Source organism: Lontra canadensis, unplaced genomic scaffold (genome assembly GCF_010015895.1).
Source record: "Lontra canadensis isolate GAN:19392208 unplaced genomic scaffold, GSC_riverotter_1.0 scaffold78, whole genome shotgun sequence".
Lineage (NCBI taxonomy): Eukaryota > Metazoa > Chordata > Mammalia > Carnivora > Mustelidae > Lontra > Lontra canadensis.
In genome coordinates, this window is record NW_022631072.1 from 9,761,524 (window position 1) to 9,785,236 (window position 23,713).

The 23,713-nt window shown below is 39.4% G+C and overlaps 1 protein-coding gene across 5 annotated transcripts in view; it reads left to right on the top strand.

Moving 5' to 3' along the window:
- Positions 1–23,527, top strand: part of EML4 (EMAP like 4) — a 151,686-nt gene extending 128,159 nt beyond the window's left edge. For 3 of the 5 annotated variants that reach the window (XM_032882015.1, XM_032882016.1, XM_032882019.1), the window contains 6 exons: positions 7,502–7,590; positions 9,255–9,352; positions 18,718–18,805; positions 19,363–19,461; positions 22,180–22,310; positions 22,930–23,526. In XM_032882015.1, the coding sequence (XP_032737906.1) occupies positions 7,502–7,590; positions 9,255–9,352; positions 18,718–18,805; positions 19,363–19,461; positions 22,180–22,310; positions 22,930–23,403 (979 nt within the window). In that variant the 3' untranslated portion in view covers positions 23,404–23,526. Of the gene's footprint in view, positions 1–7,501; positions 7,591–9,254; positions 9,353–18,717; positions 18,806–19,362; positions 19,462–22,179; positions 22,311–22,929 lie in introns of all 5 variants that reach the window. The other 2 variants (XM_032882017.1, XM_032882018.1) reach the window with 1 other exon arrangement.
- Positions 23,528–23,713: the final 186 nt, after the last annotated feature.

The following is a 23,713-nucleotide window of genomic DNA, read 5'->3' on the forward strand; positions in this document are numbered from 1 at the left end:
ATTGTTTCCTTTGCTGTGCAAAAGCTTTTTATTTTTATGAAGTCCCACTAGTTTATTTTTGCTTTTGTTTCTCTTGGCCTCAGGAGACACATCTAGAAAGAAATTGCTATGGCTTATGTCCGAGGTTACTGCCTGTGTTCTCTAGGATTTGTATGATTTCAGGTCTCATATTTCAGTCTTCAACCCACTTTGAATTAATTTTTGTGTTTGGAGTAAGAAAGTGGTCCAGTTTCTTTCTTCTGCATGCAGCTGTCCAGGTTTCTCACCATTTGTTGAAGAGATTTACCCATTGGATAGCCTTTCTTGCTTTGTCAAGGATAAATTGACCATTGTGTTGTAGGTTCATTTCTGAGTTTTCTGTTCTATCCCATTAATCTGTACGTCTGATTTTGTGCCAATATCATACCATTTTGATCACTACTACTTTGTAATTTAACTTGAAGTTGGGAATTGTGATGTCTCCAGCTTCCCTTTTCAAGCTGTTTTTACTTTTTAGGGTACAAATTTGCACATCTGTTAAATTTGTACCTAAGTATTTCATTCTCCTGATATGATTTTAAATGAAATTGAGAAAACAATTTCATTTTCAGAATATTTATTGTTGGTGTATATAAATATAACTGCTTCTCCTCTGATCTTGTATCCTGCAACTTTGCTAATAAGCTCATTTCTCCTAATAGTTTTTTAGTGGACTCCTTAGGATTTTCTGTAGTCAGGAAGACTATGTAATCTACAAATTGTTTTCTTTCCAATCGGAATGATTTTTTTTTCTTGTCTAATTGTCTTAAATAGAAGAACATCAAGTACAGTAATTAATAGTGGCAAGAGTGGTCATCCTTATCTTGTTCTCTTAGAAGGAAAGCCTTTCACTACTAAGTATAATGTTACTTATAGGTTTTTCATAGATGCTGCTTATCATGTTGAAGAATATTCCTTCTAAGTTTGTTGAGAATTTTTCATCTTGAAAGAGTTTTAGATTTTGTCAAATCCGATCCTTTTTTGGTCTATTGAGATAAAATGTTTTGTCCTTTATTAATACAGACTAGTGTGTTGTTTTTAAGATGTTAACCTTGTGTTCTTGAGGTAAATCCTACTTGGTCATGGTATATATGTTTTATATGTTGCCAAGCTCAATTTGTTCATATTTTGTTGAAGATTTTTGCACCCTTGGGCCTCCTGGGTGGCTCAGTCCTTCTGCCTTTGGCTCAGGTCAGGATCCTGGGATTGAGCCCCACATCGGGCTCCCTGCTCTTTGGGACGCCCACTTCTCCCTCTCCCACTCCCCCTGTTTGTGTTCCCTTTCTCGCTGTGTCTCTGTCAAATAAGTAATAAAAATAAAATCCTTTAAAAAATGATTTTTGCATCTATATTCATAAAGGATATTGGTCTGTAGTTTTTGTGTGATGCCTTTGCCTGGTGTTGGAATCAGGTAATAAGCATATAAATGGGTAAAAGTTAGTATGTACTAGTATTGTTAATCATTAGTTACCAAAATCTTAGATCTAACAAACCAGTAACTATAAACCATTTAATTAATAAATTACACTTAGGCACCATACCTCACATGTGATTTCCAAATATAACATTCTCTCATTTTTTAAATTGAAGTACAATTAACATACAGTGTTATCAGTTTTATGTGTACAACATAATGATTCAATAATTCTGTATATTACTTGGTGCTCATCAAGAGAACTGTACTCTTGATCTTGTTTATCCTTTTCACCCCACCCCAGTCCTCTGTACCTCTGTATTTAAGAGTCTATTTGTGTGGTTTTTTCTTTTTCTTTGTTTCTTAAATTCTCCATGAGCGAACTCATGTATTTGTCTTTCTCTGATTGACTGACTTCACTTAGCATTATGTCCTCTAGGTCCATCCATGTTGTTGCAAATAGCAAGATCTCTTTCTTTTTTTATGGCAGATTAATATTCCATTGTATATTTACCACATCATCTTGTTTTTTAAAATTTGGGTTTCTTGATGGGATTTGAAGTTTTTCATAAAGATATGTGTAAACCTGAACTGCTATGAATTTGAAAGTTTATAATCTCTGAATTGTTAAAAATACATTCTGCTTGATTTTTCCAAGACCCCAATTGATCATCCTTCCCCTTCAAATTTCTTGAAACCAGTTTCCCTAAAGGCACTTAATCTATATAGCACCCCCGACCTCAGAGGAATAAGAGATATATTTACCACCCCATCAGGATACCAGGTCTGTATCATCTCAGAATTCTCCAAGCACCTTACACAGAACTTTACTCTGGTCTTGTTTGGACCCAGTTCTGTTTCCAAGCCAACAGAGTTTTTGCCATTTTATAGGCTGATAAATGGAGGTTAGACACCTGAAATTAAAGAAATCAGTGGGCTGGAAGTGATGATAAGGAGAATAAAAAGCAGGATGAATGTTGGAAATTGTTTCAAAGAAAGAAATCCATCAAATCGAGTCAGTATATGGAACATACTATATATAATATATATATGGATAGAAAGGGTAGTGGACAGACCGAGAGAGGTGACTTCAAAAAAGATCCCAAAGTTTCTGGTCTGCAGGGATGGTGACAGCTTTGACAAGGAAGCAGGCTGGGGAAGTGAGCCTGGTGAGTGAGTAAAGAATTTGGTTGTTGACATGGAATCATAAAATCCTAGACCTGGAGAGAATTAAGTGATAAGGCTCAACTCCACAATTTTGATGGTGACTGTCACTTAAGCCAACAGTGTAGCTAAAGTACTATTGACTATAAAATTCTGAGTCTAAGAAATGCTCCTGCTGTTCAAAAGGGGCAGTAATCAAAGACATATTAGCATTAGCTGAGACTTTTCTTTGACATAATTAGAAGAGAAAGCTTCTAATTAGAAAAGAATAGCTTTTTCTCTCTGTAATTTGGTGTTAACTTGGCCCATGGGTACTTCTGAGTTCATTTCCCATTGTGCATGGTGTCTTTGAACTCCATCAGCATGAATCTCTCTGAGTTCTGTCTTGTTACAAGTCCAGTTCTGATTCACTCTTCATATGCTGATTGAGTTCCAGCAACTTGTAAAGCACTGAACTAGATGCAGTGGGTAGCACAAAGAAATATGAGACTTGGGCCCAACCTTAAGTAGATTGTAACCTGATTAGATACTACGTAAAGGGTAAAGAACATATCCTATTATAGTGTAATAGTACTTGAATAAACAGGCACTGATGCTTAAAGATCAACAGAGAAATTACAGTGAGTGTGAGGTCAGAGAATGCTTCACAGGGGAGGGATTGGTCCTGCCTTGAAGTTCCTGGATCTTGAAGAAGCAGTGAAGAGTCAGGAGTTCATATTAAACAGGAGGAATAGGTTGAGCAAATGTGGGAAACTGTGACCTGACTGGCTTTGCACATTACTAAATTCTTCTTGATACCTAAACAGTGGAATCCAAACTTGTTAGCCTGGCCTCTAAAAGCTCATTAAAAATCTTTCCCTCACCACTCCAGCTAGAATGGTCAAGTCGCTATCCTTCATACATATGCCAACCCTTTTTGTAGTTTCTTGTCTACTGCTCACTACCTGTTTATTTCTTGCCGCATTTGATGTGATGAAATCCTAGACCACTCATCTCCTCTGTGATTACTCCCTGCTCTGAGACTTCATAATCCTTATAACTTGTATAATTCATATTACTTTGAACTGTTTACCACTTTATGAACTCACTCCTTCTCCCCAGTTAGATTATAAATTCTTCGGCCTCCTTGGCTAACTCCTTTTTTTTCTTTGGATCCCTAAATGTTAAGGTATCTCAAAGGCCTAGGAAGAGCACTTTCTATGGAGTCATACCCTTCCCTTGTGTGATATTAGTGAAAAGCACAAGGGCCAGAAGCTCTCTGAACTAATGACGTGGTTGATGACTGATCAGATGTTTTGAAATCAGAGCATTTTGTTGTTTTTATTTGTAAAATAAGAGGGGTTTATTAGGCTTCTCTTTACCCTGTTTTGACTTTACATTTTTCTGATATAAATTATTCCTGTTCTTATAAGTAGAAGATCATAAGGAAGGGGGGAATGGCACAGGGCAAGTGGGGGGTGGGTTACAAACCTGCCACCCAGAGGACACACTTTATATTATGATGAATATTTTTTAACTCATTATAAAAATCTATATATTCACTTAGGGGCTTTAAAATATACTTTCCATCTCTAAAATCTTGATTCTTTTCTTGTGACCAAAGAAATCAATATAGATCTTTTTAGAAAGTCAAGAGAAATGATGGTACTAGGCTTTGGTCCTTGACGCACAAGTCAGAGTAATTTAAATATATCACCAAACATTTCCCCTCTGTGTTACTGAGCAATTACATTTAGAAGGATGCATTAGGTCCTTTGGGCCTATAGGCCTTAGGTCCTTTAGGCCTGGTAATGATCCACATTATCTTAAAGCAGAAGCTTGGTTCCAGTATATATACTCTGGACTGAAATAAGAACATACTGCAACACCATGATGAAACTTAAATATTTATTTCTTGAAAATTCCCTTTGCTAGAGGATTTGTTGTCTTCCCCAGACATTTGTTAGAGACCGTGGTCCTGAGCCCAAAAGTCTTTTCTGAAGCTAGAACTTAATTCTTGCAATGGAAAGAGTGGGAATTTTTAAATTATTGCTGGAGTCCCTATGAAAGTTAGGTACTTCTTATAACAAAGTTATTGAATTATTACTAAAAATTCTTGATTAAAATAGGATTAACCTCTGATATATAATTAAAGAACTAGAAAAAGTAGGCAGGTTTGTTTTTTGGAGGGTTTTTTTTTTTTTTATAGCTACCATTTCTTATTAGTCAACAATTCAGAGTTTTAGGTTTCTACATGTTACACCAACAGATATTCTAGGGTTTGTTGGGGGTTTTGTTTTGTTTACTACTTTTTAAGGGAATTTCCAAAAAGAGAAAATTATTTGTCATTTTCCCAGGAAGATTAAATTGACTTGGAAACAGTCTTAAAACAGTAGTTTGGGGTCAGGGGGAACAGTAGTTGGGGCTCTCCTGATAAAAAATGATAATTTTTCAAATGCCTAAGATAATAAAGTTTCAATTCATTAAAAACTTGACATCTGATACCTACAGAGTGGCACTGTATCTCGTTGTTTTAGGTCTGTCTGATCATTCTGGGTTGGGATGTTTTGTACCCTGATTCTGAAAAGGCCGTTCGCTGGCATCAGCTTTGGTTTTCTGGCCCCAGAGGAGTTCAACAATGTTAGCCATAAAAATTGATTAATAAATTACGTTCTCAGAAGAAACGGATAATCTATGGGTACTCTCCAGTTGTAGTAAAGTAACACACCTTGTGAAATGGAAATGATCGCTAGACATACAGCAGAGAGCTTCAGAGTGCCAGCTTCCTGCTGTTGGCCTTAACTCAGGTATTCACATAGAAGCGCTTTCTCTTACCAACATAGAACACAGAATTTATGAATTGGCTAGCTACCTAGAAGTTTCATCCCATAGCTCACAAGTTACTAAAATTCATTCATGAATATTTTAAATTAGAGAGGGATTTCACTGATAGGTAGTAAAAGTCAGCATCTTTTAGTCTTTCATCTTCTACCTTGCATGCACTAAGGCATGTTAAGCGACATCACTAAACTTTTTTAATTCTTTCATGCCCTTTTCTCTCTCCTAAATAATATTTCTTTTAATCTGAAGGGGAAATGGTCTCTTTCCAGGTATTAGTTTTAAAGCTTCAAAATTACAAGGAACTGTCATTATTTCTTCACTGGCTTATTTTAGTGGTTGATTTTTTCCCATCTTAAAAACAAAACTTGCTAGTCTTGTCCTGTTCTCATCACATCAGACAATTCTTCCCTGAGGGTGCCCGGGTGGTTCAGTCGTTAACCATCTGCCTTCGACTCAGGTCGTGATCCCACAGTTCTGGGATCAAGCCCCGCATCGGGCTCCCTGCTCAGTGGGGAGCCTCCTTCTCCCTCTCCATCTCCCTTGGCTTCTGTTCCCTCTCTCGCTGTGTCTCTCTCTGTCAAATAAATAAAATCTTTAAAAAATAATAATTCTGGGGTGCCTGGGTGGCTCAGTGGGTTAAAGCCTCTGCCTTCGGCTCAGGTCATGATCCCAGGGTCCAGGGATCGAGCCCCGCATTGGGCTCTCTGCTCCACAGGGAGCCTGCTTCCTCCCCTCTCTCTCTCTGCCTGCCTCTCTGCCTACTTGTGATCTCTCTCTCTCTCTGTCAAATAAATTATAAAAAAAAATATTAAAAAATAAAAATAAAAAATAATAATTCTTCCTAAAACTTGACTTCCGTCATGTTCAAGACTTACCTTATATTTGTTTATTCGTTCTCCAAATACTTATTTAGGGACTAATCTGAGCCAGGCCATGCCTAACTCTAAAGTCCTCCAAGCAGCTATGTATGCTCTTTATAACCTGCCTTCCTCTCACTTATCCAGTCTCTAGTTGTCTTCAGTTGCCATTCTTTGCTTTATACCTCATATTTTGCCAGCTTTTTCTGAAGCACCATCTTTCCCTTCAAATGCCCTTTAAAAAAAAGGGGGGGTATTTATTTTAGAGCAAATGAGCATAGCGGGGTGAGGGGCAGTGGGCAAAGGGAGAGGGAGAGAGTGTTAACCAAACTCCACACTGAGCAGGGTACCCAGTGCAGAGCTCCATCTCTTAACCCTGAGATCAGGAGCTGAGCCAAAACCAGGAGTCCAAGGCTTAACCAACTGCACCACCCAGGCACCTCTTCAAGTGCTCTTATAAAAATATTGGATAAGTCATTTATAATGTAGTTAAATTTAACCATTATTTTACCTCTCAAAAGGCTGTTCACATTTTGACTTCTCCTGTAAATGTGGACAAGAAACGACCTTTGAAAGCAAATTCAGAGCACATGTGGAGGTATTGGAGAGGCAGAGCGCCCCCTGCTGGTTCCGTTGAAATCACACTGAATAAAGAGCCCTGTGCTTTTCCCCTCCGACCTTCATACTGCCTATGCTCCTTCCCAACTCCATAGCTGTGCAGCTGTCCCCCCTCTGCCACTGAACCGCCTATTTCCTCAGTGTTCAGCTCAACCTATCCTACGTCCTTACTAAAGGTTTTTCTGTGTCTTCTATTGTTCATTTCCCTTTTATAACCTTCTCTATTGTATATGGTCACCATCAGTGAAATTGGCTCTTAATTGTCCTTTGTTTCAATTGACTCATTTCTTTTTCCCCAACTCTGGTTTAATCTTCAAAAACACTGATCCTGTCATCTTAACTTTCTGTTTAGATGCTACCTAGCAAAGAGACCCAGTTGGCATTGAGTGATTACCTAAATAGAAATGAGAACGTGCCTAGGTCCATATATATACATTGTATTTAGCAACATTTTGCAGAATTTATCCTTCAGTGGATGATGGAAACGTGATATTTAAAGGCATTATTAAAATTCATTGAAATTTTTTAAAAGGGAGAAAAAGTCAGCAATCTTTTTTTTTTCTTTAAGTGCTAATATCTGAAGAAAACTTTGATTTTTACTTCTTAACAGGTGGTTTGTTCTAGATGCAGAAACCAGAGATCTAGTTTCTATCCACACAGATGGGAATGAACAGCTCTCCGTGGTGCGCTACTCAGTAGGTAGGCGGATTTACCCCCATCCTGGCACTCACAGCATTTCTCTGTCAGTGCATATTTTCACTTCCACTAAAACTGACTACTTTTTTCTTTACTCTCTAAACTTGTTAACTAATGAATATGTTTCCCCCAACATCAGATTAAATTCTGTTGCGGGAAACTGCAAAAGATCTTCTAAAGTTAAACAACATTCTAAATCATCAAGCAAATTTAGAATGAACTGTTACAACTGCATTTGCAGTTGAAAGCAGAATACAGTCAAATCCCACTTTGGGGGAATTACACATACTTGGGATTTTGAATAGGTATTAGGCTGAATGTTACATCTATTTAGCAATCTTTTTTGTATATAAGAAGATATAAATTATAGTAATATTCAAAATACACACTATTAGAGGCTGTTCAAGTTCTTTAAAATCTAGTTGTATTACTGGCTACATAGTCATGATTTTGTTACTTATATAAAATACTCAGCAACTCATAAGAATTTGATAAATTCATTTAGCCTTGTTTGAATAATTCTTTATACTTTATTCAGAATGTTAATTATGTTTCCATAATATTCCCATTCCCTTTTCCCGTTATTAATATGTTTCCATTCATGTTATTCTTCCCTGGAGTTAGTGTGAATGACATTTGCTTATATTTGAAAATATATTCCAGTCCTTAGATCAGTGTGGGATTCAAAGGCTCTTTTTTATTGCTTCTAAGTTGTTTAAAAGGAAGCGCAGAATACTGTTCTCTGAGTTAAACATGGAAGGAAGAATATTTGCTCAGGCTATAAGCCTGACAAGTTATCTTAAAGCAGAAAAGGTTTTCTGTTTGGCTTGGCTTTTTTAGTGTTGTCCTAGCAAATTGCTACAAATGTAGCAATTAAAATCCAAAGATCAGTTGGACTTTATTGACCGTCTGTTCTATGGTAAGAACAATAGAAGAGACCATAAAAGAAGAGAACATAGTCCCTTCCCAAGCTGGAGAGTCATGTGTGTTCAGCTGAAATGAGCAGTTGAACACTCAGCTCATGAGTGCTGTGTACTTAGACCCATAAGAGCTCGTTAACTTCCCTGGAGCCAGTGTGTAACTAACTAGGAGGAGATGACCCCAGAGTCCCCGACCTTTGAGTATCTCCAAGAAATGACTGGACTAGATGGCCATGTTTTTCAAGTGTGCTTAGTGATGGAAGGGTTCATTCATCAAATACCAAATAAGAAAAGACAAATATCATATGATCTCACTGATAGGAATTTGAGAAACAAGACAGAGGATCATAGGTGAAGGAAGGGAAAAATGAAACAAGACGAAACCAGAGAGGGAGACAAACCATAAGAGACTCTTAATCTCAGGAAACATACTGGAGGGGAGAGGAGTGGGAGGGATAGGGTGGCTGGGTGATGGACACTGGGGAAGGTATGTGCTATGGTGAGTGCTGTGAATTGTGTAAGACTGATGAATCACAGACCTGTACCCCTGAAATAAATAATACATTATATGTTAAGAAATCTTTAAAAAGTAAGTCTTTTTTGGTTTGCCTCAAAAAAAAAAATGCAAAATAACAGTTAAATTGGTGAGATTTAACATTTGTAAAATATCATTCATTTAGTACAGGTCCAATAAAATAGCAGCTCAGTACATTTCTCTAGTTAACATTTTTTCCTGTCTCATTCTAGATGGCACCCTCCTGGCTGTAGGATCTCATGACAACTTTATTTACCTCTATGTAGTCTCAGAAAATGGAAGAAAATACAGCAGACATGGAAAGTGCACTGTAAGTATTGAAGTAAAATAAATTAAGCTGTAAAATTGTTGGAAAATTTTACTTGAGATAAGTTAGATTTTTACATTGATATAGCCATTGTTTTACTATCCTTAACTGCTTTAAACTTTAATCTCTTTGAAAACAGATTTACTTTAACAGCAGAATATTGCAGTTCCCTGTGTGATTTAGAAGTGTTTCTTCTTTTGATGGGAGTTTAATATCTGTCTGTTTCTGACTAGTTTTAAGGCAGTGTCTTAAAGCTATTTCCATAGGAAACCCTTAGAATAACACTTTTTGAAAATTGATGTGAGTCAGAAATGAAGGGGTATCTCACTTTTAATCCCAGTGTCCCACATTCCTGTCGACCGCCAACACCCTGCAATCTCCTGTATCACCTCTTTTACCACTAAAGTAAAATAATTTATATGGAGATCTGTCTGCATTAAGAGAGTTAACAGAAGCATATTTCCTTGAATTTGTTTGGTTTTTTGTTTGTTTTTGTTTTTTTTTCTTCTTGAATTTGTTCTGATTGACTTTGTTATCATTGTAAGGTAAACTTGATTCAGTTCTGCAGACGTACTGAGTACACCTTATGGCAAGCATTCTGCTAACTTAAGAAATGTTCTAGACACCAGGAATATATGTAAGATTTATTCCTTGTCCTCAAAAAGTATACATTTGAGGTGAGGGCAGGACAAGAAAGGCAGGCAGTATAACATAGTGGTTAAGAGCACCGACTTGGGATCAGATTACCTGGATTTGAATTTGTATTTCACCAATTCCAAGCTAGTGTGACCTTGGGAAGTTACTTACAAATCTGTTTCAGTTTTTTCATCTATAAAATGAGGATAAGAGCAGTTTCTGCTTCACTGGATTAAAATAAATTAATGCGTATAAAATACTTTGAATAGTGCTTGGCAAATAATAGGTACTCAATATGTGTTAACTATTATTTTTATAAAAAATGAAGTAGCTTGGTGTGTATGTTAGGAAAGGTTTAGAAAATTACTTGATGAAATAGTGGTTAGTGGTGGCACACATCACAAAATAGTTTTAGGGGGATAAATAAAAAACTTAATTTTTAGAAACATATACATAAGTGAAACCCAGGCCATTTACTGTTCAAAGAAGAGACTTGTTTATATACTTTGTGCACACACATGTGTACATGCACACACATATTTTGTACCATACGCTAAAACCAGCCTATAAAATGATCTACAGGCAACATCAAAGTTTTAGAATTTATCCAAAATATTTTTTTTGCCTTGATAACAGTTATGAATCATTACCCATTAATTTATTGAAATGTCTTTTAATTGATTATCATGATATTTGTGATACAAAATAGTACAGTAATGCTTCATTGTAACCACATGAGCAAATGAAATGTTCCACTGAAAGAAATTTTCAGGTTACTGTAGTTTACCCTACCGGGCACCAAGTTTTTCTTAATTTTTCACTCCAACCTTTTAAAAAAAGTTGGTATTTTAATAAATAAGAGTATATCAATTAAAGTATAATCTTGTAGAATCACAAAATTTCACAGGTAGTTCTGTAGCACACACTTGGCTCAGCTCTTATTTTACTGATGTAGAGACTGATTTTCAGACAAGATAAAGGACTTGTCTTTGGTCACATCTTGATGTGGCAAATCCAGGGCTGACCCTCTTCTTTTAGTAGTGCAGACTTTCCAGTGTAATGTTAAATGCCTCAGATTTTTCTGTGTGTATCTCATTGTCTTGTGCTCTTATGGTACAACTGATCCAGAAAGGAAACAGCAGTGAATGACACTAGATAATGAGAATGACCTTGGAAGTGTTGAGAAATGGCAAGCTTATCAATTGCATGAGACTTGGCCTTCTCCAATTAAGCAGCTTTTATCTTTAAAACATTTGAAAGTACTATTTTGAGATATCCTTAGGAACTGTTAAAGTTGATAGTACTGTTGGAGGCTATAATAAAAGGCTCAGCTACTCTGCTTTTCTAATTATTGAATGTTCTGTGCTCTGCTTCCTGCTGTCACTTCTCCTTGCTGTCTGCTTCCACCAGCTGGTCTTACAGTTTCATGTTAACTGCTTTTATCTCTTGTCTGCTAGGGTATAGGACAGACAGAAGGGAGCTAATGCTGGTTTTGCTGCTTACTTGATTGAGACTTTAGACAAGTTAATTAACTTCTTTGAGTCTTAATTTTATTATCTTAAAATTGGGCATTATAACAGTTCCTACTATATAGGATTGTTGTGAAGACTGGGAACTACTCTTAGAGTTGCAAATACAAATGCTGTTTCTATTTTATTTCTAGTACTAGTACTAGTCAGTATTTAAGTAACCACCATAGTTTAGAACTTTAGAGAATCTCCCTTTAATAAGTTAACCAAGGACTTGGAGCCTGTCCCTCTTTGTGGCATCATTTTATGTGCAAATGTCAGTTGAGATGACGACTGGTATCCAAGAAAACTGAACAAGCAAGGCATGCTTGACAAAGTTACTACAGGCCAAGGCCTCGCTCACAATCATAAGCTAAGAAACAAAACAAGATCCATTTTAGAGAAATGGACTCACATCATGCAAGTTCTCCAAAACTGTCTTATAAAATACCAACTTCTAAAAAAGCTAACTGGTAAGGGACTGAACCCTAGTTTCTTCTGGCCAATCAGGTTTTCTCTCTATAAGCAAACCTCAGGAAACCAACTCAGAATCAGAATGCTAGTTTATTCATTTAAAATAAGGTATGTAAATGCCAAGGGGACAGGACATGCCCATCCTCCAGCCAGTACTTCCCTTCAGGCAAAAATATGCATGTGAAACCAGAGTATAATCAGGAGGTTGGCAGCCTTGGCACCTACATCCCCAGTAGTCAGTAGCTACCCCTGGAACTGGTCTTCAGGTCCCTCTATCCTAGACATTAGGTGGGTACTGTCCACGTTTGCCTCTGTGACTCCTTGGTGACCACCCACCTGAATGACACTTTTTTGGACAGATTCATATGTGCAGTCAGGTTGTACCCTTGGACTATCCTTGCCGGCCTGGGACCTATGATGACTCTTACTTCTTGGCCTTTTTCTACTCTTACACTATGTTGATTGTAAAGTTAACTCTCGGAGCTTCCTGGGGGACCTCTACTGCAGTTTCTGTAAACTCACAAAACTTGCTCTTCCAGTCATTGAATTTACTTGCTCTTATGTAGCAACCTCAGACACCTCAAGTTTGTTTACTACACATGGTCCCAGGCCTTCTCTTGGAAGAAACCCCAGTGATCTTCCAAGAAGTAATCTGCTCCTCATGAACCTGACCTCTCTGGGCAGGCTGAGGGATGGAGAGGAAGAGAGAATGGAGTCATCCCTCTATACTGTTTGTCTGTGGCAGCCTTTCATTTTCTCTTCTGTGACCTGTCTCTGTCCTCTGACTTCCCAGGTTTGCCTCTGGGAGCACTGCTTACGGGCTCCCCCTAGGTGCTCTGCACTCCCTCCAGCACACACCCCAAGCTGGCTCTACCAGATCTGTGGCATTTTCTGCCTGCTAATTAGACCATATAATTTAAAATAACCTTTTTTTTTTCTTTTACTTTCCATGAAAACATCCATCTTCTTAGTGTTTAGTACATATTAGAAAAAGTGGTTTGATTAAACTGTAGGATTCAGGGGTTCATGGCTGTATCACACATTGACTGTGTAGCAGTTTGATTTAGTTCTTTTTGAGAGCGCGTGCGCACTTGGCAAGTGTGCTCACACGAGCTGCAGTCAGTGGGGGCAGGGCCAGAGGGAGAGTGAATCTCAAGCAGACTCCATGCTGAGCATAGAGCCGGGCTTGATCACATGACTATGAGATCATGAACCGAGCTGAAACCAGGACCCTGACATCTAAGTGACTGAGCCACCCAGGCACCCCTAAGCATTTTGATACTGTAACTGCTTCTATAGAAAAGTTTATTTAAAAAAAAAAAAGGCTTTGGGTTCTGGAGCTCTTTTTAACTTGTCTCCTGCAAAGCCCTAAGGTTTGGAGTGGGGCTAAGCCGGGCTGGTATGGATATGATTTTCTTTGCTTTGCATATTGGGCATTTCTTATAATATTTAATGTGTAAGAAAGATCTTATAGATAAAAAGAATTTGAAGACCGCTGGTTGGTTATCTGAAATTCCTTGAGGAATGTGAGTTGAGGATTGTGAAGTTTTACAATCTGTTACTTTCCACACAGGTTTGTTTTGTTTTGTTTTGTTTTGTTTTGTTTTAACAGAGATCACAAGTAGGCAGAGAGGCAGGCAGAGATAGAGGAAGGAAAGCAGGCTCCCTGCTGAGCAGAGAGCCCGATGTGGGGCTCGATCCCAGGACCCTGGGATCATGACCTGAGCCGAAGGCAGAGGCTTTAACCCACTGAGCCACCCAGGCGCCCCTCCACACCATTTCTTTATCTCAGCTGTGTTATTTTGAAATGTACTGAAAAAGTCCTTAGTTACTTGTATATTCCTTTTCTTAAAATGCTACTCTGAAATTACTTTCTGCTCATCTTCAGTGTTAGAGAAATGAGTAAAAGATAAGCATGAATTAAGTGCTGTGTTCTCTGACCTGGGCTTAAACTCTGGCTCCACCATTTCTTTATAAAGTTACGAAACCTCTCTCTGCCCCCTGGACTTGTTCTCTGCTAAGTGGGCGCCCTCATGCAGGCTGCTGGGAGACCCAGAGTTGACCGTGGATACACTGTGCTGAGAATGTTCTCCACTCAGTGTTGGATGCCAGCAGCAGCCTTGTACTCGGTAACTAGATGAGCCCTGGGCTGTACTTAGGGGTGTTTTTCAGCATTTAATATGAATCTGTGAAAGTTCAAGAAGAGTTTTCTAATTATGGATAATTGTGTATTTTCCTTGAAAGAGTTTGAGTGTTCTGATTAACCTAAAGTTTCTACTCTACTTGCAGTAGGATTAAGATGATTTTATTCTACACCCGGTTGCCAACATACTGGCTTTCTGCTTGACTCGAATTCCTATATTCCTTTTAACACCGCTGCTCTGAGATGGTAACGTAGGAAATGAAGTATATTGAAGTTGCAATGATGCACTGTTTCAGAGTCTGTTAGGATAGGAAAGAAGTGCTGGTAAAAGTAAGTGTCCTTTTTGCCAGGAGTTTGATAATTGAAAACTTACATCAAAGAAGAAAAAAGTCTAAAACTGTCTGCTTAGAAATCTCTAAGAAACTAATCCATAAAACTTACCAGTATTTCAGTAAGGCATTAGGATTCATTGTTACTGTAACAGGATATATGCAGTACCTGGTGACTTAAAAAAATGAGGGATGTGTTCTCATTTAAGCAGAAGTCATTAGAGACTCAAAATCTTTCTCTCTTTATATTCTGTCATTCTCTGGTTATCAGATCCTCGTTCCAGGAGGAAAGCATTAGACCGGGGAAAGGTACTTCTCCTCCTAAGTCCGTTCTCTAAAAGTTTCCCTGGAAGCCCCACTCAGTGGTTTCTGGCACCCTAGCTGCAGAAAGGGTTGGGAAATCAGTGTTTCAGCTCCATCCTTCAGGGAAGGGGGCGGAATGTGGATTGACTAGACAGCTGTTCAGGACACTGAAGAATAGCTTTCCCTGGGGGAACCCGGCCGGCTCAGTTGGAAGAGAATGCAGCTCTTGACCTCGGGTTGTTGAGTTAGAGCTCCACATGACCTGTAGAGGTTACTTAAATAAAAAATATATATATCTATTTAAAAAAAGAAAAAAAAAAAACAGCTTTCCCTTGAACTAGCAAAAGAGCATCAGAAACATGATGGGATGGGGGGCACCTGGATGGCTCAGTCGGGTAAGTGGTTAAGTGTCTAAAAGTGTCTGCCTTCTGGCTTGGGTCATGATCTGGGGGTCCTGGGATGAGCCCCAAGTCAGGCTCCCTGCTCACCAGGAAACCTGCTTCTCCCTCTGCCTCTCCCTCCCCCTGCTTCTGCGCATGCTCTCCCTCTCTCTCCCTCGAATAAATCAATAAATTTTTTAAAAAAGAAATGCGATTGCAAGGGGGAAAATCCTGTTCTCAAAAGCAACAAAAACAAAAAGATGTTTTGAGAATAAATCTAGCAAGTAAAGCACAGGAAACATGGTTGAAAAAAAAGAACTGAAAAAATAGAGACATAATGTGTTTTTAGGTTAAAAGACTTGATAAAAATATCTGTTCTCTACAAATTCCTCTCTAAATTTGATGCCGTCTTCCTTAAGTTTTCAGCATTGATAAAGTGGTTCTAAAGTTCATCTGAAATTTTCCACATCCCACAAAACTATCACAATTGGCTAGAAACAGGCAGATAGACTAATTGAACAGAAAAGAGAGTCCAGAAACAGATGTCTGTTTATATGGAAATCTAGATAACAAAAGAGGTATTTCAAATCCATAGAGTACGAATGGACTGTTCTCTACCTGCATTTTCCAGCATCGCAGCTACTAACCAGAACTTTCTGTTCGTGAAACTAAGTACAATTCAGTTCCATTTCAAGTACCCAGAAGCCACAGGTGGCTAGTTGCTGCTGCACTGGACTGTGTACATACACAACACTTGAATTACTACAGAAAGTTCTACTGGATAGCACTGCTCTAGATGGGGGGGGGGGTGTCACCTGAATACCTCCGTAGGGAAAAGGCTAGATCCCTAACTCTAGGCCTTGCTACTTTTTAAAAAACTCTTCATGTAATTTTAATATACAACCAGTGTTGCAACTCACTGATTTAGATGATCCTCTCGGTGACAAAGATTTAGCTACAATATTTCTCATTTTTTTTCATAGTAGTATTTTTGGGCTTCATCTATTACTATGATTACTTAATAATAGTAATGAAAGTGCCAGCTTAGAGTACTTTACTGTTTCTTTTCAAGGAAGTATACTAGATTTTGCTCCCAACTGTGTCTCGTGCCCTTGGGGTGGAATGTGAGGCTACTTTCCCTCACGCAGTGCACGTACCTTCCGTGGCCTGTGAGTTGGGCAGGGCAAGGACTCTCCATGGTGCTGTCTGGGAAGGTAACATTATAGACCCCAGTTACATTTAATCTTCTCTTTGCTTATATATTGGAATCCATACCAGGGAAAAAGTACTCATTTCGTTTTTCCAGTATAAATTGGTAACTTCCCCAAAGTCTTTTCTGTATTGGGTACTTTTTCTACTCAGCGCCCCCTTTTTTTAAAGATTTATTTATTTGTTTGACAGAAATCACAAGTAGGCAGAGAGGGGGAAGTCTTTTCTATATTGGGTAGGCAGAGAGAGGGGGAAGCAAGCTCCCGGCTAAGCAGAGAGCCCGATGCGGGGCTTGATCCCAGGACCCTGAGATCATGACCTGAGCCGAAGGCAGAGGCTTTCACCCACTGAGCCACCCAGGAGCCCCTCAGGGGCCCTTTTTGAGAATACTTTATACTCATTTACCTTCTAAATATGTGCTGTGTCCAATCAATACAGATGGAACTACATGAATATTACATATACAGTGCTTCTGATGCTCCTCTAAATAATGTTATTAAAGCCTTTTCACAGAGTCCCAGATGATATTTTTAAATATTTCTACATTAGTGTGAATGCTTCTTGGAGGACGGCACTTTGCCTAGTTAATCTGTTAATATCCTTCGTGCACGTAGCCAGCAGTTGTCTTATCTGAGAGGCATGGCTTCTAATGCCAGAACCAGGCATCATACGTACCATGAAAAGGATTTGTGTGAACCTTATCCTCCTGCCAGATTCAGAAAATATCCAGTAACCATATGTGTCCTTCTGGCTTTGAAACTTGATTTCTTGTGAAGTTGGTAGGTCTCCATTTTGCTTATTAGCAAGTGATTCCCAACTTTTTTTCCAGTATACCTCCTAAACTCGGGATTTCAGGCACTTCACAGTTCTCAAATTCACAGCATTTAAATGTATTTAAATGTATAAATATATGTGTCATATAGCACTGTGAGGGAGATCATAGCTCCAGAGAGGTGTCAGACTTCAGAAGGATAATGGAGTAATTAGAAGACTGTGTGAATTGGGGCGCCTGGGTGGCTCAGTGGGTTAAAGCCTCTGCCTTCGGCTCAGGTCATGATCCCAGGGTCCTGGGATCGAGCCCTGCATCAGGCTCTCTGCTCGGCAGGGAGCCTGCTTCCACCTCTCTCTCTGCCTGTCTCTCTGCCTACTTGTGATCTCTGTCAAATAAACAAAATCTTAAAAAAAAAAAAATTAGAATACTATGTGAATCATTAGAAACTGCATCTAATGTACTTTGAGTTTTTTAATTTAAAAAAATACATGCAGAAAGCTAGTAATTCAAAAAGTACAATAGAAAGTAAATATGCTTTACCACAGACTATAGGAAATAAAAATGCTTTTGAGTCTCATTGTGCCACCATTAAGACTTGCGATTTATCTTAGAAATCCTCAAATGCTTACATAGAAAGGCAACAAAATACAGCATTTAATAGGTTTTTTTGTCTTAATTCCCACAGCGTTAGTAAAAACTAGACCAGAAAAAGATCATGTCTCCTGTTTAAGGAATGTTTTAATGAGTCAGATGGTCATATTGGATTCAGCTGTTTTGAAAGAGTACAAATACTCTTTGGAGATAAGAGTTTTTGTAGGAGACATCCCCATGCCCATGTATCTGTGCCGCATTCCCCAGCTCTGCGGCTGTACCGTGGGTGCTAAGCAGCAGCCCAGGAAAAATGTACTCTCTGTGACCAACCTGGAACCCTTACTTCGTTCTTGAAAACTAAGCCCTTCTAAAGGGGACACCAGTGACTTGAAAAAAGGCCCAATGATAGGTGATCTGTGAAGTGTCCTTTAAGGCACAAGCCTGTAAGACTCCTCTTGGAAGTCTGACACAGGTAGTAGGTGCTCGTTGCTGCTGTCTGGGTGGAAAGGCCAACAAGATACTCCCAAGTTCCAGGTGCTCAGTGTGTCCCACTGTAGTGAGATCCCTTTTTCGTTCCAAAGTTGTTTTTGTTAAGATTTTATTTATTTTAGAGAGAGAACGCCAGAGCAAGGGGAGGAACAGGGAGAGGGACAAGCAGACTCCACACTGAGCACAGAGCCTGACGCAGGGCTTGATCCCATGACTCTGACATTGTGACGTGAGCACAATCAAGAGTCGGATGCTCCACCAGCCGAGCCACCTTTCACCCCCACTCCGGAGTTCTGGAACTCTTCGTGTATCACTCGGTATCTTTGCATACCTGCACCTTCAGTTCCCAGCAAGATAGGGTGAAAAAGAACTAGAGACCTTCTGTGAGCTCAAGTCCGTTCTAGACGCTGTGATACTCCTCTGTACACATTAGGAATTCCAGATGAATGGCTTCTCAGAAAACCTGTTGGCTACTAAACTCCTGATTGTTCAGAACGCTAAATGCTTTCTAATAGTTGATCTTTTATTCCCTAGGGACATTCCAGCTATATCACACACCTTGACTGGTCCCCGGACAACAAGTATATAATGTCCAACTCAGGAGACTATGAGATACTGTACTGTAAGTACAAATGATTACGTCCAGCTGAGACAGGTCTGTCCAAGGCGCAAGTGAACCAGCTGTGCAGAGTGTGAATTGTGCAGAGAGTGCGTGCTGGCTCTCTGACTTGACATATGTTTCTCTGAGCTAAAGAGTGAAAATCTCAAATGTAGTTTCACTTCTCCAAGAAAGTAACGAATTAATTTACATATGTAGACATGTGTCCTAAGAAATTACTCAGGGAGATGGCTGCCCTAACCCGCTGAGCCACCCAGGTGCCCCGAGATTGCTGCTCTAATATGGCTTCGTATTTAACTCTTCCTGGAGAGAGGAAAGAGTATAATACATGGGCACTTATGCTTCTTAAAGAAAGAACAATTTCAGTGGGGAACAATTTTACAATTTTATAAACCCTGTTAAAGGGAACACTTTATTTTTCCTTTTTAAATGTATCTTAATGCAGTGTATGGATTTCAGTGTATGGATTACAAATAAACATAGCTAGTTTGAATCAAGATACATTTTCAAATACATTTATACAGGCACTATGACTATATTTCCTGTTTCTGAATTTAAAGGGGACATTACACATGGCTGCAAACTAATCAGGAATCGATCAGATTGTAAGGACACTGATTGGACAACCTATACCTGCGTACTAGGCTTTCAAGTCTTTGGTAAGAACATGACACCTGATGGGAAAAGATGGTTTTGTGGGTGTTCTCGTACATAGTAATTACTTGCTTAAATTTCTAAATAAAAAAGAGTCTGTTATGTGTTCTTCAGTGTTATCGCTATTAATGTCAGATTCAAGAAATCAGGTGTATTAGGATCAAACCAATATGAAGTTCTCTGCAAAATCCAGCAGACTTTTGGTCCTTAGTACAAAAGACACTTGAAAGAAGTATACATAATAGCACAGATTGCCTTCCCATTTTTTTTCCTCCACGTGAAAACTGAAGTATTTTAATTTGTAAAAGCATTTTTAAAATAGCTTGAGCATAACACATAATTTCACCTTCTTAAAGAGAACAGTACAGTGGTTTTAGAACTGTAGTGTGGCCATCATCACTGTCTAATTTGAGAACATTTCATCACCCCAGTAAGAAACCTTCTACCCATAAGCAGTCACTTCCTACTCCTCCCCACCCCTGTACCCACCAGCCACTAATTTACTTTCTTTCTCTAATAACTTGCTTATTCTGGACTTTCATGTAGAGTGTTTTCAAGACCCATCCACACTGTAGCATGTGTCAGCACTTTCTTTTATGGCTGAGTGAGAGCCCTTGTACGCATATCGTATGCACACCCCACATTTTGTTTATCCGCCGTCAGGTGACGAGACACTTGGATTGTTTCTACTTTTCAGCTAATACAAATAATGCTGCTTTGAACAAGCATGTTCAAGGTTTTCTATAGACATATTTTCATTTCCCTTGAGATGTACCTAGGAGTGGAATTCCAGAGTCCAGTGGTAACCTTGTGTTTAACCTTTTGAAGAACTGCCAGACTGTTTGCCAAAGTGGCTGCTCTATTTACATTCCCACTAGCGTGACTTCCCAGGATTCTGTTTCCCCACGTCCTTGTCAGCAGTTCTCACTCTCCTGCGTGTGAATGTCCAGGTGTCCCAGCACCATTTGTCAAAATACAAAGGCATTTTTCGGAGACATTATTTTAAGATAAAATTTGGAAATCATTCCTAATCTCATGTTTTAAATATTTCTCAAAATCTTTTCCTGTGACTGTTTTCTAAGCCCTTCCCGATCTGCGGGTTCCCTTCTGAAGAAGTTACAAGACAAATGGAAAAGTTAAGATAATAAAGCCTTGTCTGCGAAGTACAAAAAAGAGATGTTCTACTTAGTAGTTAGAATACTGGATACGAGGGGGACGTCAGTACCTAAAGCAATGTTCAGAATATTAATACTTTTCCCTTTAACAACATCTCTGCCTTGTGACAGTTGTGCTCTCTCTTCCAGCCTGATCGTAGAGCAGAACAGTTCTTTTTGCTGTGTACGTGAGAAAAATAATCCATTATAGGTCCCTGTGCTAAATGCAACTGCTCTAGAGACGTAGGAGAGTACTGGGCTGACAAGAAATTAAAAACTAACTCTAACTCATCCATATACAATTTCCTTATTCTGGGTGAAGCGGAAACAGTAGCCAATAGCTGGTAATATTTATTTAAGAGATGTCAGTTAAGAAGTGTTTAGATGTGTTTTAGCGAATTTACCAAAAACTTACTTGTTCTCTGGAATAGCACGGAACCACAGGAGGCCAGCATCTCAGCCCTTCTGTATTCCATAATTTCCATCTAGTCTTTTTTGTTGTTGTTGTTGTTGATTTATCAAGACAAACTATTCCATAACCCAATATTTGTGCTTCATAGTTCAGGAACACAGGACAAACTTAATTGAACTCAACCCAAAGAAATTCTTTACATTCCAAAATCACTTTGCACTCTGAAAGATACCAGCCCTCCTCATCTCAGAATCTTTCATGGAATCGTAATTTCTGTAGAAATCTGCACATGCCTTCTTTCTTGGTTCGGCCACAGCAAACTTATAGAAAGCTGAAACCCCCAGGGATACAACGAAGGCTCCAACATGAAATCACAGACGCTTGGCCAGAAGGCTTCGCATCTGAGGTTTCGTCAAAGCCCTGGAAGTCGTGGTAGTTACTCTCCTCTACACCAACCTCAACCTAACGTCTTTCCTAACTGATAATGAAATGGGCGGCGTTCCAGCTGTGCGCAGGCCTCCATCTAGTCTTAATCGTGTTTTGTGCTAATTATGTTGAATGTGATCACCAATGCCTCATGATTCAGAATAATTAAATTTGTTATGTCTCTGGATATAAATAATAGTTGCGTGAAGATTCTGTGGGATAGCATGATAGACTAGTGGGTGGCCTATGCATTTCCATTAAGATAAAGAATTTCGGAGGTTTTCTTTGAAGTGCCTGCCTGCAGAGAACAGCAAAGAAAGAGGGTACATTTCACGCGGCTTCCGCAGTGTCTGCTGGGAAGAACTAGAGCTGTACCTTTGTATTCCTGCACTTTGCTGTACGAGTAAACAGAATTTCCCCTCCGACTAGAAACTTTAAAAAGGAAGAGCTTATTTGCGGAGGGGAGTTAAGCTAAAACTATTCGTTAGCACCACCTGCTGGTTACTAGTGAGTATTTCTGTGTCTTTAAATTTTCCATCTTGAGGCTGTTTTCACTGAATTTTATTAGATTTTTAGGTAAAACTTCATCCTTTGACGCATTGAACCACTAAGAAATTTGTAAAGGAAATGTTAGCAGCTAAGTTTAATATTCTAAAATTAAATAAACCCACGTGGCATCGCAGTTATATTTTAGACTCATTTTTCCACACCCCTGTGTTTCCGTATCAAAGGTGTCTGGCCAGAAGGATCCGATGGGACCGATATCAATGCACTGGTGCGATCCCACAACAGGAAGGTGATCGCTGTTGCTGATGACTTCTGCAAAGTTCATCTGTTTCAGTATCCCTGCTCCAAAGCAAAGGTAAAATCAATTTATTAAAAACAAGTGTTGTAGGGCCTTTTGTTTGGGGATATTTTTGTGTTGCTGGTGAGAAAAGATGTGCAGTTACTCTTCACTGTGATGCTGAGGGGCCCGGGGCGGGGGGCAGCGTCCAGGCCGGCACTGCTCGTTTACTCCTTCACCGTTAAGGTCCAGAAGACCGTTAGAGAAGACAGCAGAGGCTTTATTATTTTTAGTTTATCTGTAATTTTTCAGTAGATATTTAAATGTTTCGTAAACCTACTAAAATATTTTGTTACACATACAATCAACATTATAAAGCTCCTGGACCATTTCCTAAATCACCTTCCATCCTCCCACCTTGTAAATTCTCCCCTACCCGTCTCAGCAGAACGTAGTTAACCTGACAGACTATTTATTACGTTATTTTTGGAAATAATATGGTCTGACTATATGGATGTATATATGTTACTCTGTTTCTCCCATAGAAATGAGTATTAAAAGGAAATGACTGCTAGCTCCATTCCTCAGACGTGCTGACTCTGGCTGTGATCTGAATTACCTCCCTTACCTGGTGGCTTCCATTGCTGTAAAAAGGCATGTAAAGAATGAATTTAATTTTCCTGTCTGTTTCTTCCAGGCTCCCAGTCACAAGTACAGTGCCCACAGCAGCCATGTCACCAATGTCAGTTTTACTCATAATGACAGTCACCTGATTTCAACTGGTGGAAAAGACATGAGCATCATTCAGTGGAAACTTGTAGAAAAGTTATCTTTGCCTCAAAATGAGATTGTAGCCGATGGTACTCTAACCAAAGCCCCCATCTCTTCCATTGAAAGTGTCCCACAGTCTGATACTCCCACACCACCTCCTTCCCAGCCCTTAAATGAGGCAGCTGAAGAAGAAAGTAGAATAAGCAATTCTCCCACACTTCTGGAGAACAGCCTGGAACAGACTATGGCGCCCAGTGAGGACCACGTCGAGGAGCAGAGTGAAGGGGGCAGTGACGACCTCGGTGAGCCCATGTATGAGGAGCCGTCCCCGGAGAGCGGCAAGGAGCAGAGTGAGGCCACTCTTCCCGAGCACCAGCAAGACCCCTCAGCCCTGTCTTAACCGCAGGGCTTCAGTGTGACTCTCTCTCCTCCTTCAGCTGCATGTGATCTTGTGACAGTTCAGGTAACAGGCCGGGAGTGAGGGACATCACTCTCGCAGCTCTGCGTTTCCACGCGATCTGTTTTCAGTAGTCTTACCTGCAGTCTCTCTAGAGCCACCGGCCGGCCCAGTGAAGGTTGGCTTTGGTGTGTGTTGAGAATTCACCAAACTTAACAGCAGGAAAGACTGAAACGTTGTCTCAGAAATTACCCGCGTACATAAGTGCTATGATGTAAATACTGGAAACTGACAGCAGTGGTATGGATTTAAA